Source organism: Rhincodon typus, chromosome 14 (genome assembly GCF_021869965.1).
Source record: "Rhincodon typus isolate 14 chromosome 14, sRhiTyp1.1, whole genome shotgun sequence".
Lineage (NCBI taxonomy): Eukaryota > Metazoa > Chordata > Chondrichthyes > Orectolobiformes > Rhincodontidae > Rhincodon > Rhincodon typus.
In genome coordinates this window covers 32,757,319-32,782,821 of record NC_063345.1, presented here as the reverse complement: position 1 = coordinate 32,782,821, position 25,503 = coordinate 32,757,319, and the positions used below count along the sequence as shown (strand labels likewise).

The 25,503-nt window shown below is 39.3% G+C and overlaps 1 protein-coding gene and 1 long non-coding RNA gene across 5 annotated transcripts in view; one reads left to right on the top strand and one right to left on the bottom strand.

Annotated features, from left to right (window-relative positions):
* Nucleotides 1–205: 205 nt before the first annotated feature.
* On the bottom strand, nucleotides 206–17,284 carry LOC125484793. The gene is made up of 4 exons (XR_007263611.1): nucleotides 16,827–17,284; nucleotides 13,045–13,220; nucleotides 1,388–1,619; nucleotides 206–562 (listed from the first exon to the last, which is right to left on the bottom strand). It is a non-coding gene; the product is annotated as an uncharacterized LOC125484793 (long non-coding RNA).
* si:ch211-200p22.4 (phosphatidylinositol-binding clathrin assembly protein) overlaps nucleotides 16,842–25,503 on the top strand; it is a 127,983-nt gene continuing 119,321 nt past the window's right edge. For all 4 annotated transcript variants that reach the window (XM_048604935.1, XM_020511911.2, XM_048604934.1 and 1 more), the window contains exon 1: nucleotides 16,842–16,971. In XM_048604935.1, coding sequence (XP_048460892.1) covers nucleotides 16,842–16,971 — 130 coding nt within the window. The remainder of the gene's footprint in view (nucleotides 16,972–25,503) is intronic.

The following is a 25,503-nucleotide window of genomic DNA, read 5'->3' as shown; positions in this document are numbered from 1 at the left end:
GGATTTGAAAACAAGGATAAGAATTATAAAAACAAGATTTTGCTTAATTGAGAATCAATGTAGGTCAGTGAGCTCAGGGATAGATAAAGGTGAATGAGATGGCACCCCTAAGGGCATGGGCAGCTGGGTTTTCGATGATCCTAAGGTTACAAATCTCATTTGCCTTCCAGCTTCCTGGTGGCATTTTAATAGAATAATCGTTGTGTAATCATAGCAATAAATCTTTTATTTATAATCTACAACATGCCTTGACATGAGGCATGGAAAACCCCAATGGTATGGAGCTGTGTGTACCATAGTTACAAAGTCACCTGATCCTCCCAAACATGCTGCACTTATACGTCAATCTCAGATTACTCATATACGGTATCCTTTTAATCTTTTACTGTTTTATAACATAAATATATACGTTTGAGTCAATCATTTCTGTTTGCTTTCACCATTTTTTAAAGGGAGTCTATTACACAGATTGCTTTTTTGTTCATTGAATTAATAATTTCCACAGATTTGTTTGAAAGTTATCCATCTTCAAATGTGATCTGCGTCCACTGGTTCAATTGATCTGAAAAATGTGAAAGATCTTGTCATGGTCTACATTTTCAAGTATCTTTAGAATCCTAACATAGCATTTATATCATTTCTCAGCCTCCCTTTTACTGTGACAGCATGCTCAACTTACACTGGCCCAGGTCTTCCAATGGGAAGGCAGTTGTTGCAGCAGTGAAGAAAGGAGTCACACCTCAGGACCATGCAGACACCATGACGTAGCTGATTCTGAAAATTTGTAATTTAAAACTTCTCACGTACTTTCTCTTTCTTCCTTAAATGCACACGTCTGTGAATGCATGGGTGTTGTGAACCATTTCCCTGGATTTTGAATGTATTAATTAAAGGACATAATGTACAGTAACGTACATTGTTTTTACTTTAAGGAATTTACAGTGACTTAGCTTGACAGTTAGCCAGGAAATGTTCAGACCATTTAAAAATTGACCCTCCACTCCCCCCAACTCATCTCTAATTGTCTTCTCAAACTTCCATGGATAGCCAAGATTCTCCTTGCAAACCACCTCCAGCAAATCCCCCAAACTCACAAACCTCACACTGGCCCTGACAGCTCTCAACTCCTCCTAAACCGACTCATCCTGACCCCAAACACTCACCTACATCTACCAACCTCATGTACCTGCCACCTAACCCACATGTTCCACTTGTTACCCTAACTTATCACACATCAGCCACTATGCCCCCTCAATCAAAGTGCACCTTACCCACTCACACACCTGCCACCTCACCCTCCTAACAACCAAGTTGTCTTTTCCTCCCCACCCACCTGGCACCACACCCAGAACATCAGCCTACCCCCTCACTCACTTTACAAACTTACCTTCTCAGTAGCTGTAAAAGTGGCTTCAGCATCTTTAAATCCTGAAAGGTGGCAGCGTCACAGACAAGAGGGAGAGGTGGATCAAATAATTTTTACTGTTCTCCTCCATTGTCCGTAACCAAGGTGGTGTTTAGTTTCTTTTCTTTTTCCCACCTCTTAAAAGGTAGGCACTGGTGTGTTTCCTCATATCCTGTTTTCAAAGTCCAATTTAAAATTGACTCACATCAAATTCCTTCAGGTTGAAAACAAATAAGGATTAATAAAAATACATTCAAAATCTGGCAAAATGGCTCGCAACACACTTGCTTTCAAGGAAGACAGACAGGAAATGAGAGAAGTTACAAATTATAAATCACTTACTATCAAAGACATGGGCCATTAGTTTACATGAATTAAAGAGACCTCTAAATCAATGTCCAATGGACGTACTTTTAGTTGGCTAAGCACAGACATTTTTTTTGGCAGGAAATCTGATGCAGTTGAACTATGATTGAAGATGCACCAGTTGTAAACTGGGAATTGGTTCACTTTGCAAACAAAATACAGGATGCCTTCCAGAAATCAGACTTTTGAATGAGATTGAGAATAGATGCAGATGTTAGCTAAGCGTGGAGCTGCTATCTGTATTCTCTTCTGGTGTTACAAATAGACTGATGAAGAAACCAAAGATATATAATTAAAACAGTTTAAATTCAGTAGTTTTCTTCTATTCATTAATGGGATGAGGGCATCACAGGCTAGGCAGCATTTATTGCCCATCTCTAATTGCCCAGAGGGCAGTTCAGAGTCAACCACATTTGCTGTGGGTCTGGAGTCACACGCAGGCCAGACCAGGTAAGAATGGCAGTTTCCCTCCCTAAAGGACATTAGTGAACCAGATGGGTTTTTCCTGACAAGCAATGGATTCATGGTCATCATTACATTCCAGATATTTTATTGAATTCAAAGTCCACCATCTGCCATGACGGGATTCGAACCCAGGTCCGCAGAACATTATCTGGGTATCTGGATTAACAGTCCAGCGATAATACCACTAGGCCATCGCCTCCTCTCACATGACTAGGATTTCAGGTTCAACAAGGTGCAGGGCTGGATGAACACAGCAGGCCAAGCAGCATCATAGGAGCAGAGAGGCTGATCCGAGACAACAAGGTGCAGGGCTGGATGCTGTGTTCATCCAGCCCTGCACCTTGTTGTCTCGGATTCTCCAGCATCTGCAGTTCCTACTATCTCTGATAGGATTTCAGGTTCAACCACTTTAGTTAACAAGGTGGGTTTTGTGGTCTTCAACAAAACCCACTGTTTTTAAGCCGGTAGCTGTGGGATAGCTCATGCCATCTTTGACATATTATGGTTCAGTGGATTCCATTGCATTCTGAACAGGTTGGTATTGACATCGCTTGTGGTTCATACATACAAAGAACTTACAAATTAGAAGTAGGCCTCTTGAGGCAGCTCCACCATTCAATAAAATCAAGTTTGATCTAAGTATTCTATATTTTTGCTTACCCTCAATAACGTTTTATCTCATTGCTTATCAAGAATATTCCTTTATGTTGGCTTAGCTGGGATATTTCCGCAATTGAAGGAATATGATATTCTGGGAGGATGATATCAGCTTTTTTTCTGCTGGTTATTGCTGATCAGAATATTCATGTAATTGTGGTCAACTGGCATCATGACCAGTGATAACCAGTTTTCAATCCAGGAAAATGTCCTTTCTTTTAGAACAGAATGATTTAAACAAGATAATATAGTTTATGATGTATTAAGTATATATCTTTGTTTGCCCGCTCAGGATCCTGGCAGCCATTAAGAGCCTTGTAGGCTCGTTAAGATTTTCCACATGGTTTCCTGTTTTTCAACAAGGCAGGAATTCAGTTCAATTGCCTAGAGATATGAGCCAGTCGCAGGCCAGAGAGTAGCACTCCAGGCAGGTCTTCCTAGTATTGCAAAACTGGGTAGTGTATTCAATGAGTGGTCCCTTTAAAAGATGATGTGTTTTCTAGGCTTGGAGATTAATACAAATGTCTGCAGGCAGCAGATGCACAGAGAGTTCTTAAATTGAAACACTATCAAAAGGCTATACTGTTAGCAGGCAAAGCAGCATTTTTACCAAGACAACAGGTTTTTGAACTTAGCCAATTAATTTAAACCAGGCCCCAGGTACCAAAGCCCAATTAAATTTAAATATGATGGTTTTGACAACCTAAGACCAATTCCATTGTAAGAATTTAATAGGTCATCAAGGGTATTAAAAAAAGGGCATTTGAAAATCAGTGTGAGAGTCAACTGTCATCTGCAAAGAGAACAGCTCTCAGCTATAAAAGAAAGAATCACCAGCTCTCACAGAATTCTCTAAGCTCTCAGAAAATGATAATCTGAACTAAAAATACCATTTTACCATAACCAAAAGACCATTAAAGATAGAAAAGACATGTGAATCTTACAGAGATTACTTAGCTGGAGGAGTTCAAAAACTCACTTCCAGAGATGATAAGAAATGATGTTGAGGAACAGAAAGTTAAAATAGCAAGAAGAGTTGCAGAAATGGCGGATGAATACGCATTACTGCATATTCGAAATCTAGCTTCTGACAGCAATTTCATTCTATAACGGAAAAAATTGGGAAAGAGGGAGATCCTTCAATGAAAAAAAAAGTAGATCACACTGGAACAGTTCACCACATGTGAAAAAAAGAAACTCAAGAGAGTGAAAAAGAGGTGAAAGACCTCAGGTGTTTTCACTGCAAAGTCACAGTGCTGGTGATTTAAGAAAGGCACTAGGAAAAAGGATCTGGTAAAAGAGGCTAAACCAGTGGGATTAGATGGGATTGTGAAGGAAATCCCAAGATAAGTCGAGGAGCAGCAGAGAGAGTGCACAGCCTAGTCACAGGCTGGAAAATAAGACAGTGCCTGATCTCTTTACAGGCTCAGCCTCAGTGGATAAGGTTTACTCGGGAAGAACAGATGGAGAAGGTAAAGAAGTTAGAATATTGTGAGATATGGAAGCTGTATGTATTAGTAAGAGATGAAAGCTTTTGCACTCTTTCTGAAATGTTACCCAAGAGAGCGGTAATCTGTGGAATAGATGGAGACAGATTTAGCGTTCCCCTGTGTAAGATAAGGCTAGAAAGTCCAATCAAGACTGGGGAAGTGACAGTGGGAGTGATTGAAAGAGAGTGTCTATTCCAGGAATACAGTTTGTTCTTGGAAATGAACTGTAGTGGAGAAGCCGAAAGAAAACCAGGAACTGAAGGAGTCAAAGAAAAATACCTGGAATTTTTCCAGACTGTCTGGTGACAAGATCCCACAGTCATAAGTTAAAGCAAGAAGGGAAAACCAAAGAGAAAGACAAAGGAGACAGGTTCAGTTAGCTGACACCCTGTTTGATGAAATCGTAAAGGAAAAACCTAAGCAGGTAAAGGATCAGACAGAGGTGTTTAGTTCTGAAAGACTAATGGACTTACGACAAAAAGATGGGACAATAAAAAGGAAGAGAAATCAGAATGTATTCCCGAATGTTATTACCTTAAGGATACAATCCTACGGCGGAAATGGAGACCTTGGCAGGTTAGTGCAGACGAGAAATGGGCAGAAGTTCACCAGATCGTGTTGTCAATAGCATACAGATAGGAAGAATTGCAGGTAGCACACGAGTGACCTGTAGGAGGTCATCAAGGAGTGAGGAAGACTCAGGCTAAGAACAGAAGCATTTCTATTAGCCTGGATTCCATAAAGATGTGGTTGAATGTCAGATGATAGGAAAGCCACAGGCCTTTAATGACAATTCCCACATTTGAAGAACCTTTCATGCGGGTTATGATTGATTGTGTATGTCCCCTCCCTAACACCAAGGTGGGAACCAAATTTGCTAACCTTAGTGGATGTGTCCAGCAGATTGTCAGTGGCAATTACATTATGGAATGTCAAGGCAAAAAGGGTTGTGGAGGAGTTGTTTGCTTTCTTTTACCCATTATGAACTACCCGGGAAGGTTTAGTCAGACCAAGGGTCCAATTTTATGCCAAATTATTTAAGGAGGTCATGGATAGTTTAGGCATCCAAAAATCAAGTGTGTACCATCCTGAATCCCAAGGGGCATTGGAAACATGGCATCAGACCCTAAAGACAATGCTAAGGGCTTATTGCCAGGATTACCCAAATGATTGGGATATAGGTTTCCCACTTGTATTGTTTGCCATTAGAGATGCTCCAAATGAATCAACTCAGTTTACTCCATTTAAGTTGATTTTCAAACACAAAGTAAGAGGGCCTTTAAAATTAATTAAGGAAAAGTTGATAGGTCCAAAGTCAGAGTTCTCACAGTTGGATTATGTATCTGTAGTGAAAGATTAAACAGAGCAGGTGAATTAGCTAAACAACATTCGAAGGTGGCACAGCAGCTAATGAAGCAAGAAGCAGATAAGAAATCTAAAATTTGTATATTTGTCTGTGGGGATAAAGTATTGGTGTTGTTACCAGTGGTAGGACAGCTTTTCAAAGCAATGTTTAGTGATCCCTAACAAATTGAGAAGAAGTTAAGTCAGGTGAATTATCTGGAAAGATGCCAGATAGGAAAAAAAATTGTTGGGAATATCATGTGAACAACCTTACAACGGCAAGGAAAGGGAACCGAGGAACAGGTATTAGTTACTGCCACTTGAAGTGAGGAATAAAATCCAGATGATTTGGATTTTGATGTGCCTCAGAATAAAGTGAACAATGAAGAAGTCCTTGAAGAACGGGATAGGGTAATAAGCTATCTGTCTCAGGAACAGAGAACCGAATTGAAAGACTTGTTGCAGTGCTATGAGGACATGGAAGTAGAATGGCGAGGACTAATACCGTTGTACATGAGGTTGATGTAGGGCATGTTGTTCCAATAAAACAACACCCCTACAGGCTTAATCCTCTCAAAGCAGCACAGGTACAGAAGGAAGTGGAAGTGATGCTCCAAGAAGACATCATTGAGCTGAGTCAAAGCAAGTGGAGTTTGCTGATTGTGTTGGTTCCCAAACCTGATGGTACTCAACAATTCTGCATTGATTATTGGAAGGTCAATACTGTAACTAAATCAGACACATATCCAATTCCAAGGCTGGAGGACTGTGTGGAAAAAGTTGGACAAGCCACTTGCATCACAAAGTTGGACTTACTTCATGGTTACTGGCCAGTACCTTTGCTGGGGAGAGTGAAAGACATTTCTGCTTTTGTAACCCCAAAAAGGCTATATCAATTTAAAGTAATGCCCTTTGGAATGAAGATTGCACCAGCCACATTTCAAAGGCTTATGAACAGAATTGTGGCAGGATTGACTAATTGTGCTGTCTATATAGATGACTTTGTGATCTTTAGCCATTCGTGGACAGATCACATGGTACATTTGGCAGAGTTTTTTGAGAGATTACGGAAGACGAAGTTGGTCATAAATTTGGCAAAAACAGAATTTGGGAAGGTGGAAGTAATGTTCTTAGGACACAACAGCAGACATGGACGGATGACACTGAGGAACGTGAAGATTAATGCCATTGAGGAATTTCCAAAACCATCCTCAAAGAAAGATACGCTACAATTTTTGGGTCTAAGTGGATTCTACAGGAAATTTGTACCAAACTTTAGTAGCATGGAGGCACCACTGAATTTTTTTAACAACGCAAGCTATGCAGGGGTTGGAGATGTGTTGGTACAGGAGGATGATTGTGGAATTGAAAGGCCAATCAGTTATTTTTCAAAGAAACTCAATATCCACCAGAGAAAATATTCAACTGTTGAAAAAGGGTTATTGAGTTTAATACTGGCCTTAGAACATTTTAATGTTTATGATGCAAACAATGTATCAGAGATGGTTGTATACACTGATCATAAACATTTGACATTTTTGGAAATATTTAAAGACAAGAACACCAGACTATTTTGTTGGAGTCTTATTTTATGAGCATTTAATTTACAGATTGTACATGCTGCGGGTCATGAAAATGTTATTGCGGATACGTTATCGCGAGTTTTTTAAAAAAGTATATACAAGATAAAAATAGTAGTGTTCAATGTTTTGTATGTATATAGAAATAGTATGAAATGTGTAACTCTAGAATAATGACCTATGGATCTAGTAATAATGGTGTTAAGATTTAGAGAAAAAAAAAGCCATCTTTTCATCATGATGCTTCACTTTTTTTTTAAAAAGGGGGAGGTGTTATGAAGTTGGGTAGAATATTCGATGTTTGTGAAAAGGTGGGGGGGGGGGGAAGATTGTGTGGTCCCTTTAAAAGATGATGTGTTTTCTAGGCTTGGACACTAAAAAAATGTCTGCAGGCAGCAGCAGATGCACAGAGTTCTTGATATTGAAAAAATTGTATTAAAAGATTGTACTGTTAGCAGGCAATCAGCATTTTTTACCAAGACAACAGGTTTTTGAACTTAGCCAATTAATTTAAACCAGGCCCTAGATACCAAAACCCAACTAAATTTAAATATGATGGTTTTGACAACCTAGGACCAATTCCATTGTAAGAATTTAATAGGTCATCAAGGGTATAAAAGGAAAAGGGCATTTGAAAATCAGTGTGGGAGTTAATTGTCATCTGCAAAGAGAATAGCTTGCAGCTATAAAAGAATGAATCACTGGCTCTCACAGAATTCTCTAAGCTCTCAGAAAACCATCAAGTAAACTAAAAGAACAGCGGCACTCTTCACAAATATTCCTGACACAAGATTTCGATGGAGAACAGTGTTCCTGACTGAGGATCAGTGGAGAGGGTGTGAAGCATTCTGGAAGACCTACCCTGGCTGTAATTTTGAGAGACTAAGTCTTAATTTATTTTTCTTATTACTTTGCTTTACAAAAGCAGGATTTGTATTTATTGGAACAGCACACATTAGCATTTTGTTTATTTGGGAATAATTAGTTGTTAAGGGGAATTGTTTGGTTTGTTAGTAGTTATGTTAATTTGTTTACTGTTAGGGTTAGATAAAAAAAATTGTTACTAGTTGATTATAATGTGAGTATCAGGAATTTCTTTCATTTAACCATCCCTTTATAACAGATTGGAGGGGGGAGGATGCATGAGAGGTAGTTTATACCACTTTACACACTTTCTTTAACAGATTACGAGGCAAGGCAAGCTTCTCTGGGTGTTTCAGTTTTTAATTATCAGAGGGGGGTCAACCTTTCCTTCATAACACTAGCCTTTTGGGTATGGGTGTTGTCAAAAGCCATGCTGTAAAAGAATTCTGCCCCATCCCATAGTAGTGGCCTGGTTACTTTTCTATTTTTATAAGTGTTCTTTAGAACCTGGCTGAGAGGACACCTTACTGTATTATATACAATTTACTGCAGCCAACTATTCCTCTCAATCTGTAAGGGCTCAATTAAGGAGGTGTCCCAGTAGATATCTCAAAGAAGAACTGTTTCCTTTCAGAGGACAGGTTCAGGACATCTTGGTGCAAGTTCCTATTCTCCTTCCCAAAGTGAAAATTCAGTTCAAGGATCCAGTCATTTTCTTTGTCCTACCTTCATTCAGATGAGTGAAAATCTTAAGTCTCAACACCACCTAATTTGCTCTGGTGTAGCAAAATTTGGCATGTGTTGCTTTCTTTCAAGATGTTTTCATATTTTCTCTCTGGAAGCCCCTCAATCAACATCCAATATGTTGTTGACAAGCCAGATTGCTCTTGTAGAAACTTAGGTACTACAGTGTGTATCTGGACCTATTCAGGGTTAAGTACACTGAAGACATTAGTCATAGCCATCTCACATGAAAACAGCACTCTGCAACCTTGCTTTACTCCCTTTTCTCAGTTCTGACCCTGACTTTGATAGCTAACCTGTTAACAAAGGTGTGCTGCTGTCTTTCAGGTGTACCAATCTCTATCTTACAGAGGCTGACCACCAACACTCACACACTTCTTCTTACCCCCTCCTGGATCACAATCCTGTCACTGAATATCATAACATTGTTTCTAGGTCTGTCACTGTCCTCTGAAGTACTTCCCACTCACCACTTCACCAATTCCGTACAACCTGCTTCTACCTTGCTCTTAATATCCATAAACAGGGCTGCCTTGAAGACTCATTATTTCAGCCTGTTCTTGCCCTCTGAATTGATTTCTTCTTATGTTAATTCTGTTTTTTCACCCTTTGTCCTGTCTCTTCAAGTTACTATTCTCCTTACATCCTACGACAATTCAACAATTCCCAGTTTTCTGGACCTAATTGTCTCCAATTCACCATGGTTGTCTAATCCCTTGACACCTCCATTTCTTACCAAGTTAGTCTGAAGGCTGTCCATTTCCTTGACTGTAGGCCCAGTCTCCATCCACCTCCACTGTCTGGCTGAGCCTGTTCTCTCATTAAGCAATTTTTCCTTTAACTTGTCTCACTTCCTCCAAATAAAACGTGTATCTATAGGTACGTGCTATGACTGGAGATATACCGGTGTTTCAGTGGAATGTTCCTTATTTCAGCCCCACTAGGGCCCTTTCCCACAACTCTTTATCTCGTACATCATGACTGTATTGGTACCACATTCTGCTCTTGCCTGGAACTGGAAAAATCCACTAATTTTGTTTCCAATTTCCAACTTTCTCTCATCTTCACCTGATCTATCTCTGACTTTTCCATTCTCTTTGCCGGCTTCGTCTCTCCTTTTCCAGGGATAGGCCGTTTACTAATATTCATTACAAACCCAGTGAATTTCACAGCTTCCTTGATTATACTTCTCCAAACCCATTCAATTCACAGTTTTCTCAGTCTGTCACATCTGTTCTAATGATGTTACTTTTTACAAGGGTGCTTCTGACGTCTTGTTTTATTCAACTAAAGAGTTTCCACCCACTGTGGCGGACAGGGCCTTTAACTATGTCTGACCCATCTCGCACAGTTCTGCCTTCACTCTTTCCCTCCCTCCCAGAACATCGATGTCCCATTCCCTCCTCAACATCCATTATATTCAAATGATCATCCTCGCCATTTCCACCACCTCCAACATGCCACACTAGACACATCATCCCCTCTCTTCCCTTGCCAGGATTTCAAAGTAACCATTTCTTCCAAGACAGTCTGATCCACTCCTCTATTATCCTTATCCCTCCCCAACAGCAGTAAAGTATAACACTTGTTTCTTTATCTCTACCCTCCTTATTGACCAAGGATCCTAAATACTCCTTTCAGGTAAAGCAACGATTTACGTGTACTTGTTTTAGTCTAGTCTACTGTAATTGCGACTTACAAAGTGGTCTCCTCCAGATCAGTGAGACCAAATGCAGACTGGGTGACTGCTTTGCAGAACATCTTTAGTCTGCAAGCATGGCATGCAATGGAAGGACAGGGTCATTTTAATACTTGTTCTCATGCTCACATTTCTGTCCTAGATCTGCCACAATACAAAGCAATTAACAGCACCTAACTTTCAACTTAGGCACTCTACAGCCTTCTGGACTCAAAATTGAGTCAAATTAGTCATGAACTCCATCTTCCATTTGTAACCCCCACCCTCTTTAAGGTTTTCCTTTTAGCAAGACTGACCAATATTCTACAAATACCTATTAATCATACTTACCCTGGATCTCTCTTACTTCTCCACAACCATTACCACTTGTGTTGTCGTTTGTTCCTGTCACCTTGCCCCATTCTGAAGTATCCCTGGACAGGTGTACCTTTCATTACCTGATGCAGCATGATTCTGATCCACCAAATTCCGACATGATATATTGTCCTGCTCCCCTGCTTTCTTTTTCGACTTTGTGTATCACGCCTTGTTCCATTCTTCATATCTCACTTTTATGCTCAGGCCAGATTTTAATGCAAAAATAAGCGATGCTAATGGTGTTCATTCCATTACGCAAAAAAATTAGACAGCAACTTCAAACATGGAGCAGACGTGCGGTAAAATGCAAACATCCAAATGCTGCTGTCAGTGGTGTGCCAGTCTGTAATAACAGCATTCTGCTGATTGCAGATTTTACACAGAGTTAACACTATATCTGAGGCAGACGCACATCAGATAGACAGTGGAATAGCTTCCATAGCCGTTATTAATCCACATCTGCTCAAGTAACACTAAGAAGCCAGTGTGACTTAAATAAGAAATCCTGCCTAGGCAACATCATGAGCTTACCTTTATGGAGTTTTACAAAATGTCTAAATAATGAATTATTACACCGTCTTTACATTATTAGACCATCAAAAATACAGTATAATTGAAGGGATTCATAGCAAGAGTTGGCCTTATTAATCAAGGGGAACTTCTAATTGGTGCAATGGGAAATCTAGACCCAGTCAACTACCTAAACATAATGCAACAATTGTAGTTTAATACCTTTAGTTTCATAAATATATTCACTAATTGAACTTGCACATATAAGAATATAGCTTGGGATAACATTATCTTGCTATTCTACTGCAGATAGTTGATAATCTCAGGCAGACCAGACAATGGCATATCTAGCGAATTCTCTGAAATAACATGTGGCTGTTTCCTTTCCTCCACCCACTAACAAAATCATATAGAGGTCTATAAAATCATGAGAGGCATAGATAAGGTAGATAGCCAACAGCTTTTACCCATGGTAAGGGAGTCTAAAATGAGAGGGCATAGGTTTAAGGTGACAGGGAGAGATACAAAAGGGTCCAGAGGGACAGTTTATTCACACAGAGGGTGGTGAGCATCTGGAATGGGCTGCCAGAGGTAGTGGTGGAGACGCGTACAATTTTGTCATTTAAGAAACATTTGGACAGGTACATCAATGGGCTAGGTATGGAGGGATCAAACACAGGCAAATGGGACTAGACTAATTGTGATACCTGGGCAGTATGGACAAGTCAGGCCAAAGAGCCCGTTTCCATGCTGTAAACCTCTACGACTCAGTATATGTTTTTAACTAATCGCACCTTCCTCAAATGCCATTTAAAACTATCATTTCTTGTTTGGGGACTGAGCTGGATAAGTCCACGTATTTTTTCTTTACAATAATACATAGAATTGACACAATGATTGAAGTTCAACTTAATTTAAATATATTACGTTAACTCAATATATATAACTAGATCTTCTACTGTCTTGTTGGTAAGATTTTGAATCATCTCAAAGCCACTTCAGCCTCGTTTCACACTGTCCAGTCTACTCAGTTCCCTTGTTTACTGCTTCTCAATCCATTCACTTAAACTGTTGTTACTCTAAGTGCAAATCAGTTCAATTTCACATTATCAGAAAATAACCAATTCAACCAGCAATAGAACACAAAGAAAACTCTTCTTTCAGGTACTGTTTAAAAACTATTACGGAAATGTTGTTTTGGAATTAGCATGAATTCAGGAAAATGTGCAATCAAAGATGTTCTTATTTGACTAGGTACATTAATGGTGCTGGGATGATGCACTGCAAAATTCTCTAATGATCTGTTTATGAGAAGTGCTAGAAATAAATATCAAAATAAATTGTAGCAAACTGATTGACCAGCAGGAGGAATGACGTCAGTATGTATTCCTTTGTTTACAAACCTGCTAAAAGTATTAACAAATTAAATTATTCTTGCAAAAGTCACTGGCTAGAGAGAACTTAATGGCTATATCTTCCATTCTCACTCAGTTAACAATTGGTGAATTTCAATTTTCAGCCCTAGTGTATTAGAGTAACAAGGTAGATTTTCAACTTGCCAACCATTTATAGACCATGTGATTTTATTTTGCAATGCTGGTTTTGATGCTTGGGGGACAAGAATCCACACCATTCTCTTTCAATCATGCAGTTCTGCTCGGTTTCAAACAAGAATGATATTAGACTCAAAACAGTAACTCTGTTTTTCTGTCCACAGGAGAGCCAAGCCCTCCTCGCACCTGAAAGGAAGAGGAAGACTTGCATTTATATAATGTCTTTTCTCATGTTGAAACAGTTTAAACACTTTTCACACTGAATTGCTTTTGGAATGAAAGAAACACCACAAGTGTTAAAAAATGAGGCATCAGTTGTAAGTTACATTGAAAGCTTTTTGGGTTGCACACATCTGGGAGAAAAGATATCAGCCATGACTCAATGATAGCACTCTTGTCTGAATGTGAAGATAGTGGGTTCAAGTCCCACTTAAATGAGTACATAATCCAGGCTAACAACTAAGTGAAATACTGACAGAGTGTTTTGTTATTGAAAGTTTTGGTTTTTAGATGCGATGCTAAAGTCAGAGCCCATCTGCTGTGGGACACAAAAGATCCCATGGCACTACTTGGAAGTTCAAAGCAGTTTTCCCTCTTTCTTTCATTTTTTTAGGTCTTACCTTCTCTTATACCATACTCTAGGACAGAGAACTTAGAAGAACTTGTTCCCAAAAACATAAAATTCCGCCTTTTGAACAACTAGGCAGTTAGTACTTCCAAAAGTGTAATACTTATCTCACAACCATCATCACCAAAGCAAATTATCTGGTAATTATCTGTTTTACGCTTGTGAAATCTTAGTAAGTGCAGACCTGCTGTAACAGTGGCTACACTTCCGGAAGTATTTTATTGGCTGTTAGGTAGTCCATAATGTACTGTGATATATAAATGATCTTTTTCTTCCTTTCTTCATGATGTGGGACAATCTGGACATTAGTTGAGCTTCTAGTATTAGTCCCACTAGTTTCAGGAAGAGATCACAGGAAAATCTAACGAAACGTTCTATCATCCAAATTTTACAAATGCATGTTTTACAACAGTATTTCAACAGAACAAGAATGTGATGACACATTGCTCTTGGTTGAGGGCTCCTGACATATATTGATACAGAAAAGAGAAAAAAAGTTTGCAGACGTTGCAACATCATAAATAAATGTAGGAAAATTTACAGTGATCAGAATTTTCTTTTGAAAATATTTATGATTTCAATACAAATATCAAAGAAAATCTGTCCACATTTGTTTACAATTTTACTTTTAATTCTTTGAACAATAAATTTAATTTGAAGGGTAGCTAAATGGAAATCTGTAAACAGTTTGATGTGGTTTTTATTCATAATACACTTCCAACTTTTAGTAGAATGTCTCGGCTGTACAGAAGTGTAATGCAGTGTGAATCATGGAGTATGATGGATGAGAACATCGTGTGTTATACCAGATAATAGTTATCACCATCCTGTCTGTGGTAAAACAGCATGTCCTGGTTTGTGCCTGATTATGAAACTTTTCTCAGGAATGTGAGGCCTGAAAATTAAAGAGACACCCACTTCTATTAAGGTGGAATGTGTCCACAATTCCATGACTGCCATCCATTTTTAGTACCTGCTGGTATGTATATTACACGATGACATAGATATTTGATTTTTGGTACTTTACTGGCTAAATATTGTCACCTGACATTGTTGACCAGCTATTATAAATCTGTTGTTGCTATCAAAGTCATTTAAAGTGTGTTTGGAAATATACCCACATATTGCTCTCCACATCATAGAAATCATAATAAACAGCATTAATTTTTCAAAGGTGAAGTTCATTAATATGGAAAAATATTGTAAACATTTGCAGGGCTATGGGTAAAAGATATGGGAGCGGCACTAGGAGAATTGTTTCTTCTGAGGCCTAGTATAGCCATTAAGGCCAAATGGCCTTCTTCTGTGCTATAATCATATCTATGATTCCATGTGCACTTTTAAAAGTCTAACTGTAATTTCTAATAAATTCTGAACAAAGTAAGTTAGAACTAGAGTATCCTGATAGATGTAGTCTATCCAAATTTGCAAAAATGTTTTTTTTTTAAATTGTCTGCAAAAAAAAGACTTGATTTATATAATGTATTTCACAACCATGGGATGTCCCAATGCAGTTTAGAACCAATGAAGCATTTTGAATTGCATTCACCATCATAATTTAGGAAATGTGTATTCAATTTCTGCAGAGCAGGATTGCCAAAACACTAATAAAATGAGCAGATAACCTACTTTGGGATGTTGATTGGGTGTCATGTTCAATTTAAAATGTTAATTTTGTTTCTCCCTCTACACGTGCTGTTAGACATGCCTAAGTATTTTCAGCACATTGTGTTTTTGTATCAGGGATTGATCTCTTGGCTCATCTTCAAAATATTGCCATGAAATATTGTACATTCACCTGGGAGGGTACCCCCAACTTTGCAGTGCTCACACAATACTGGACTGAAGTGCTAGCTTTTTACTTTTATGCTCAAGTCCTCATGGGCCTTAACCCCACCATCTTCTGACTCACAAGAGTGCTACGATCAGAGCCATGTAAGAGTATTAAAGATTATTAAAAACCTTTTGGAGGAAATTGGGGTAGTAAATTATGGATTAAAAACAAATTGCTGGAGAAACTAGCAGCATCTGGGTTCTACAGCTGTTGCATCAAAGTCAAATCTCTCTCTCTACTGATGCTGGCAGATATGCCGAATTTCTCCAATACTTTGTTTTTATTTTAGATTTCAAGCACCTGTAAAATATTTTGCTTTTATTGAAGCAAACTATGGATTCATGGTGCAAGTTTGATTGGTGAAGTTGCTTTGTACTCAGTCCATATTATGTACTTAGGCAAACACGGATATGATCACTTCAAAGCAGTGTAGTCACATTTCATTTCAGAGTCAATACGTTTCCACAATTCAGTGACACCATCCCCTCCCTCTCCCATTCAAACTTCATCACCGTCACTGGAAAGTATCAACTCAGTGAAGCAGGAGGTTGTGTCGCCGTGTTGCACGGCTATAGACACGTTTGCTTAAACAGTTCTGTATGTAATTGTTGGTGACTTTATTTTAAGATTTTTAAAAAATTGTATAGGACAAGAACCAAAATCGCAATTTTCACCTTAAGCTCGCCATTCAAAAAAAATAAAACCATTACGGCACAGTTTTTTAAAAAAAAAGAAACAAGAAAACAGTTTTCGAGGCGGTGGGAGGGAGGCGTGAAATGCTGTAAGATTGCACGGCCTAACCTGAGAGACAGACAGGGAAGTTATTTTGAGCTTTCGCTGCAGATCCACCTTAATCCGCTGCCTGTGGTTTCCATCACCTGACAAAAAGCTGCTCCCTCCGCCGCCATTTTGACGCTCAGTGCCCGCCCGAGAAAGCGGAAGGAAAGAAAAACCGGGCGGGCACGGGGACGGGGACGGGGAGGAGGAAGAGGAAGAATCTTAACCCCCTCAGAAAATATCATCGGGAGTGTTCCGTCAGATACTCCCCCGAAATCAGACATGTGTGAAAACCATACCTGCTCGATTGGTTAATCGAGGGATTGGGGAGGGGGGGGAAAATTTTAAAAAAAAAAGTCGCTTCGTTTTGGTGAGGAAGGGAACACTCGGGGTTTCTATTTGGACCGAAAAAAACGTGAATTTTTTTGGGTTAACCTCCCTCCGCCCCACCTTGCCTTTAAATTGTTTTTCTTTTGCCAATTTTATATAAAGCCCGAGTGTGAACGGGAAGTTGTGAACGGTTTTGTATTTATTTTCCTGGTCGCCTCTTTACCTGAGAAGGGTCATCATGTCGGGTCAGTCGATCACGGACCGGATCACCGCAGCCCAGCACAGTGTCACCGGCTCAGCTGTTACCAAGGCAGCCTGTAAAGCCACCACACATGAAGTGATGGGCCCCAAGAAGAAGCACCTTGATTGTGAGTACTCCACTTACACTGGGAAAGGGAGGGAAGGGGGGGGGGGGTGTAGGAGACGGGCCTTCCAGTTGCTAAGTGACACCATTTCTCCGCCTGGTTGTTAATTCCGTGTACTTGCTGGTTTCCTTTTAATCGGAAATTTAATGACTAAACGAAAACTTCGTGAAAACACATAATAACCCCAAGTGCACATTCATTTGGTTTCGCTAGTTCATGTCTCCCTCCTTCTAAATCCCCTTCCATTGCAACAACTGAGGTGGAAAACAATCTTCGACTCTGCTACGAAGGAGATCACGATTGGCCGACTCAGTGAGAATTGGAGATAAACCTGAACTTGACCAGCATTGGGATACGACTAGACCTATTGATTCTACGTAATTTGTTGTGGAACTGTATTATTTATTCCAACTTTTTTAAATGAACGCAACTCTTTAAATACAATACATGTTTGATTAGATGTCAATTTTATGTTTTCTTGATAGTTCTGTATAAAACGGAACCTAGATATTGCACTATGTAACAAAGTTGAAATTGAAACAGTAACGGAAAATTTACCAGCAGCCCTCCTGTGGAATGAATGCACCACTAAAGTAGGACTCAGGCACTGCAATGCACCCAGACTTTGGTACAACTCCTGGAATAAATGGTGATAGTAGGTAAAGCAAAATCAGGGTCCAGATACTATCTTTCCTAGAGAAGAGTTAAATGTCATCAAGATATTACCATGCTTTAAATGAGTGGTTGGGTCAGGACACAGGTTTATGTTTAAAGCATTGAAGAATGGAATGGACCTCTTTATTGTCTTTATTAATTTGCTTGACCAGAGTAAGTTAGAACTTGGATACTAGCTTTAAGCAGTGGTGCTGTGTTACAGATTACAGGAGCAGTCTTGAGTTGTGCGGCAGTATGCTGTTTACATACATCTTGTAGTCTAGAGTGATGGTACAGGCTTAAACTTTCTATCACATGGCTGAACAAAAATTTACTACCTTTCATTGGCACGTGTTGGAGGAATTTGCAGGTTGAGAACCAACCTTTAAAGTTTTTGAAGAAATTTGTAGGTCAGGTTGTAGAGATACTCGCCAAGCCAGTGGGTGCAGTTGCAAATGTTTCATCACCCTGCTAGGTAACATCGTCAGTGTGCCTCTGGTGAAATGTCAGTGTTTTGTCCCGCTTGTTATTTATATGCCTCAGTTTGTTGGGGTGTTTGGTACTACTTCCAGTTCTGTTTCTCAGTGGTTTGTACACTGCGTTTAATTCAATGTGTTTGGAGTTCCGTTTGGTCTACATACGAACAACGAGGGATACAAGTTCAACTGAGACAACAGTCATAATTGCACAAGCCAAACAGAGACATGCCAGAAAATTCATGGAGGCCTGGTATTCCAACCGGAACTCCATCAACAAACACATTAAATTGGACCTGGTGTACAAACCACTGAGAAACAGAACCGGAACTGATACCAAACACCCCAACAAACTGAGGCATATAAGCAACAAGTGGGGCAGAACACTGACGCTTCACCGGAGGTGCACTGACGATGTTACCTAGCGGGGTGATGAAACGTCTGCAACCGAATCCACCAACTCAGCGAGTACGTCTACAACCTGATAACCAACCTGTTTGGTTGAGCTATGAATTGCTTTCCTTGCCCATCAAATCCTAGGATGGGACTCAAACTCAACAACTGGCTTAGAGATGAGGGTGGTGCTCACTGCACCCCACAATCACCTCATTGATAAAGAAAACACTAAATAATATGTTGCTCCAGTTACTATCTATTCTTAAAGAGAATGTTTAACAAATGTACATCATTGAAGTATCAAGTTGATCTAATTTGCATACTAAATTTTAAGAATCCAGAAAAGGAGGAACTGTTTGATAACATCGTAATTATGAGCTACATTTGATTTTTGATAACAAAGTGAATCATCACAAATTGCTTGCATAGGGTTATGAGGAAGGAGGCTTTTACTTGTCAACATTAAAGAATGAATGTCCTCTTCTACAGAGGGAAACTTGGATGAATGTACTCAGTCCATTTCACAAGTTTATACTGTGTGACAGAGCTGGTTCGGTGATTTTAATTAATGGAACGGGAAAAGATCCAAAGTAGCACATTTCTGCTACAGATTTAAGTCCGCACTTTCCATCTGTGAAAGCAATGCAGTTTTAAAATTGACAGTTATCCTGACATGCAATTGTTGCTCATGTCTGAGTTTTTATTTTTTGGAGGAAGGGTGGATTACAAGGAAATAATCGCTACTTGACTCCTAGAAGCTAAGACTATAGTCTTTGTCATGAATACTGGTGTAAGTTAAATGTGCTGATCAATTCATGAGTGTTTTTACATTTACACAGTCAGTGGAGTTGTGGGAGAGATTTCAAGCACACATTTCAGAGCTACCTAGTTATCAAAAACTGCAGCTACATTTTAACAAGTAACATATCAAATTTGGGAATATGTAGACATAAATAGAAGTAATTTTTTTTAAAGCAAGGAATGTGTGTTTTGAACAATTTTAAATGGACGAGTATGGTAACACAATTTGCCTAGAATATTATGCATGACATTCATTCCAAAAGTTGCCAGAACATGGTGAAAGATTTTTTGAGTACGATATCAGTCAAACTTTAGTTTAACAATTCTCAAGATTTTCTTGTCAAAGTAAATAAATTACTACCATGTCTACTGAACATCACAAAAATTCCTTACAAAATTTCCCAGTTTCCCATCTCTTTCTATTTGCTGCCTTACGCATAAGCAAGAATTGAAATATAATTGGTATTCTACACAGGGCATTCACTTGACATGTTAATTCTGTCATCTTTGCGATATTTGTTGTACGTGTTGAGTTTTTCAGCACTGTTTCTAGAATCTGCAATATTTTGCTTTTTGTTCATGAAATATATTTCCTTTTCCCTTGGAGACATTGCTCACTATCTGGTTTATACATTATTGGGTTGCTGCTTGCCCTTTACTAAGTTACCAAGGGTGTTTGTCATTTGTGAAGTTGACATTGGAGTGAAAGGCCTGCTGATACGTAAATGGGTATTGCAATAACCTTGATCCTATTCTTCCCAAGATTAACTTTGTTCAACAGATCTGGCATTTGAGGAAGCTGTCCAATATCCTCTTTTTAGAAAGAAACTGAATAACACCTCTGTTTATTTGAAATCAGTTGTTAAAAATTTTCAATGCACATCTGATATTTTACTCCACTCTTTGTTTGCAAGATTTAAAGTACAAGCCATCTTGCTGTGAAATAAAATATTGAAGCTTCTGGAAGTCTGAAACTAAGTGCTAGAAATACTCATGTTAGGTAACATCAGAAAAAGGGTAAATTCTTCTAGTTATTCTTTACAGAAAATTGTGCATTACTTTTGACCTGTGTTAGTACAATGGCATATTAAAATTATTCAGAAGAATAAAGTGGTGCAACCTGAGGTCTATTAACTTCAGTGGCGCAATGTGAACCCTTTCTTCAAATCTGGAGTGCAGAATACTTTCTGACAATTGCTGAAAGTAGAAAACCTACTGAATGTCACTGAAGAGAGAACCTTTAACTTGGTAGTGTACTTGCACCCTGCTTTCTGACTGTCAGAGAGTCATTTATAGCATAGAAAGTAGCTATTTGGCCTGCTAAATCCATGCTAGCTCCCAGGTGAGCAATCCAGCCAATCTTATTCTCTCTAATTGGTTCCTGCAGCCCTGCAAGCTTATTTTCAATTGCCCATCCCAGTTATATTTTCTGTTTTTTAACATCTGTTAAAAAAATTCCAAACTATATCTTGTCTCACTTTCAAGTTCTTTTCTCATGTCTCCATATCAATTAGCAAATGTTAAGGTTGATATTGTTGCAACTGAGAATCGTTGGTAGTAGGAATGAATTTGTGGATGTGGTACCAGTCGAGCAGGCTGCTTTGCCCTGGATGATGTGAAGTTTCTTGTGTTGTTGGAGTTGCATTCATCCAGGCAAGTGGGTTGTGAGATTCCACTCTGCTTTGGGGAGTCAGGAGGTGAGTTACTTGCTGCTGAATTCCTAGCCTCTGACTTACTCTTACAGCTGCAGCATTTCAAAGCATTGTCCAGCTCTGTTTCTGGTCAGTGGTAACCCCCAGGATATTGATAGTGGGGGATTCAGTGATGATGATGTCATTCAATGACAAGGGGGTCACAGTGACAGCACCAGACTTTTTAAAATGAGAAATAATAATAATCCATTGCATTTGGTGCTGTACGTTGTGTGAGATTTTGTATGGTAGTCTACGTATATAGCTGGATATCTTATTTTGTGTTTTATTAGGACCTTCACAATGCAATACCACTGTCTGGCTTATGAGAAGGGATATTTGTGAGGCAGTTATAGTTGCTTAATTATTGAAAGGGAGGTGATTTAATTTTAAGTCTTTTTTTAAAATGGGTACTTTAAAATAGAAGCTTATTCTAACTTTGTTTGAAAGTGAAAGGCTGTAGGAAAGGGGTAAAGATCTTTCTGCAGAAATCAATGAAGCTATTAATACTTTGAAGCTTGGGCCATGTTTGAAAGTGCTGATAAGTGCACTTTGGAAAATGGAGTTATGGTTTCTGTCAATCTGTCCTGACAAATTAACTAAAGGCTGCAGAATGTGTTGTATTCCATGGATGATACCTGTACTTTGTTTTCAAAGACTTTGAAGGAAGAAATAGGTAACTGACAAAAATCAAAATTCTGTGGAAAGGAAAGTTTTCTTTTATATATGTTAAAGTAGTCCAGAGTCTAGATGTTTTAATCAGTATGTTTAGAAATGGTATAACATAAATAGGGAGCAGGTGGGACTTGAACCAAGGCTTTCTGGCCCAGAGGTAGGGACACTACCACTGCACCACAAGAACTGATTGTAAAACCTATATAGGATGAAATTGGGAACCATTGAGAAAATGTTACTTCTTTCAGGAAGACCGTAGATTTCTTTAAAGCAAGTCATAGATTGTGTTCTTCAAAATATTCCATAGATGTTAGAGAATATGCAAAGGAAACAAAGATGCGTGTAGTTTATCTATCTAGACTTCCAAAAGATAAGACACTTACGGCAGTGCATTTAATTAAAAATGTAGTCAGATGGACAGATCCTTAAAAGGCTAATGAAATATTTTTATTTTAAAAAATCAGACTGAAGCAATATTGGGTTCCAGTATTTTGGAGTTACTCTTTGTCCTATAAATTCTCTGGTTTGGGAGTATCTGGGAAATATTGAAGTTTACTAATCGGAAATTAGCTATATAGCAAATTGTGATGCACATTTTCACAGACTGCAGAATAGGTAGATAAATGACACATACAGCCTAATTGAGAGAAATATGCAGTGATGCATCACGGTGAGAATACAGGAGAAAAAAAATCTACCTGAAGTGGCAAAGTCTTTAAATGGAGTGAAACAAAGGGATCTTTGGGTTGCAGTGAAAGTAAGTATTGCTGTGAAAGAGCCATATAGCAACTTTGTATCTAGGGGAAAATTACAAAAACAAGGAGGTAATGTTAAATTGGAGATCTTTCATCATTGTTGGCAATATTGTATAATGTTTGCGGCATGCATTTATGAAATCAAAGAAATGGTAGAATGTAGATTATGAAGTTGTTACATATCTGAGAAATTGCACTTATGATGAAAGACTTTTTGCTTTTTCTACTGGAGCTGAGAAGGTTCAAGTCTTCCAAAAATTTTTTGAAGCACTCTTGCATAATGAAAAGATTTTTGTATAAACCTTTAACATTTAAGGGGAGGTTAGTGGCACTGTTACTGGGCTAGCAACCCAGAGTCCCGTGAAATGTTCAGGGGACTTGGGTTCAAATCCCACCATGGCAGATGATGAAATTTGAATTCAGTTTAAAAAAAGTCTAAAATTAGAAGTCTGTTCATGACCATGAAACCATTGTTGTTATCGTTATCATTGATTTTGTTGGGGAGGAATAGCCTAGTGCTGTTGTTGCTGGGCTAATATTCTAGCAAAACCATTGTCCTGAGAACCTAGGTTCAAATTCTGCCATGATGGAATCCGCATTCAATAAATTATTCAGAATTAAAGATCTAATGTTGACCAGGAAACCATTGCCGATTGTTAGAAAAACCCATCTGCTTTAATAATGTGCTTTAGCAAAGGAAATCTGTCATCCTTGCCTGGCCGACATGTGTCTCCAGACCCACAGCAATGGTGGTTAACTCTTAACTGCCTGCTTGGCAATTAGGCTACTTGGTCTAGCCCAGATATGGCTTCAAGCTCACAGCAATGTGGTTGTCTCTTATCTGCCCTCTGAAATCACCAAGCAAGCCACAAAGTTGTATCAACTGTTATAAAGTCCAAGAAGGTTGAGCACCATTAGTGACTCCTCTGTTACAGAAGAAGCAGCTCATGTACAATAGCGGCAATACCGAACAGTATCCAGGTTTGGGCTGACAGGAAGAGACCATCTCTTAGAAGAAAGAATCTGATCATTGCCCCTTGTCGTTCAATAGCATTGCCATAATCGAATCCCCACTATCACTACCCTAAGGGTTAACATTGACCAGAAACTGAACTGGACTAGCCATACAAATACTATGGTTACAGATCAGGTCAGAGGCTAGGAATCCTCCAGCGCGTAACTTGCCTCCTGACTCCCCAAAGCCCATCCATCGTCTACATGTCACACGAGAGGAGTGTGATGGAGTCCTTCCCATTGCCCAAATTACTGCAGCTTCAACAACACAAAAGAAGCTTGACATCTTCCAGCAGTCTGTTTGATTGGCAACGTATTCACAAACATTTACTCCCTGCGCCACTGACTGTCAGTAGCAGCAAGGCGTACCACCTACAACGTGCACTGCAGAAATTCAACGAAGCTTCTTAGGTGGCACCTTCCAAACCCATGACCAGTTCCACTGAGAAAGACAGACAAAGGCAGAAAACACATGGGAACACTAATCACCTGCAGATCCCGTCCAACCCAATCAATATCCTGAATTAGAAATGTAGAATATAGGAGCAGGAGTATGCCATTTGGCCTTTTGGACCTGCTCTGCCGTTCGTGGCTGATCCTGTAACTCAGTACCCTGGTCCCATTTTCTTCCCATATCCTTTGATTACTTTAGTTCTAAAAACTATATCCGATTCTCTTTTGAAAACATTCAATGTTTTGGCCTCAACCACTTTCTGTGGTAGAGAATTTCACAGGCTCACTACTCTGGGTGAAGAAATTTCTCCTTCTCTCCGTCCTAAGTGACCTACCCGTATCCTTCAGTTGTGACCCCTGGTTCTGGGCTCCCCAGTATTTGGCAGTATCCTTTCTGCATTAACCCTGTTTTGTCCTGTTAGAATTTTATAGGTTTCTATGAGATTGCCCCTCCTTCTTCTTAGTTCCAGTGAATATAGTCCAAACCAATTCAGTCCTGTCATCCAGGAATCAGCCTGGTAAACCTTGGTTGCGTTGTCTCCGTAATCAAAAAATCCTTCCTCGGATAAGGAGATCAGACTGCAGACAATACTCCAGGTGTGGCCTCACCAAGGTGTTGTATCATTATGGTATAATTACATATTTGAATACCCTTACTATGAAGGCCAACATAGCATTTGCTGCCTTCACTGCCTGCTGGAGGCAATGGCCTAGTAGTAGTATCACTAGACTATTAATCTAGAAACCTAGCTAATGACCTGGGGATCTGGGTTTGAATACTTCCACGGCAAATGGTGGAATTTGAATTCCTTAAAAATCTGGAATTAAGGGTCTAATGATGATCGTGAATCCATTGTCGGCTGTTGGGAAAAACCCATCAGGTTTACTAATGTCTTTTAGGGAAGGAAAGTGCCATCCTTACCTGGTCTGGTCTACGTGTGACGTCAGACCCACAGCCAATGTGGTTGACTCTTAAATTGCCTCTGGGCAGTTAGGGACAAGCAGTAAATGCTGGCCTAGCCAGCGACATCCTCGACTTATGATTTTAATAACAAAATCTGTGTGCTTAATGTCAGCGACTGGTGTACAAGGACACCCAGGTCTTGTTGCACCTTCCCTTTTCCAATCGGTTGTCGTGCCAGTCACAGTCTTCCTGTTTTTGCTACCAAAGTGGAAAACCTCACATTTATTCACATTATTCTACATGGGGCATGCATTTACCCACTCACTCAACTTGTCCAAATCCCTGTGTCCTCTTTATCATTCAACCTCTCACCCAGCTTTGTGTCCCCTGTAAACTTGGAGATATCACTCATCCCTGTGATATGCCACTAGGCATTGGCTGCTACTCTGAAAAAGAGCTGTTTACTCCTGTCCTTGTTTCCTGTCTGCCATCCAGTTTTTTTCTGTCACTGCACTACCTCCAGTCCCATGTGCTTTGATTTTTACATGCTAATTTCTTACATGGGACCTTATCAAAAACCTTTTGATAATCCAAATAAACCACATCTGCTCCCGCTGCCTTATCAACTCTTAGTTACATCCTCAAAAATTCCAGCAGATTTGTCATAGGTCATCTGTTGTTTGTTGTATGTATAAATGGTCCAGAGGAAAATGTGG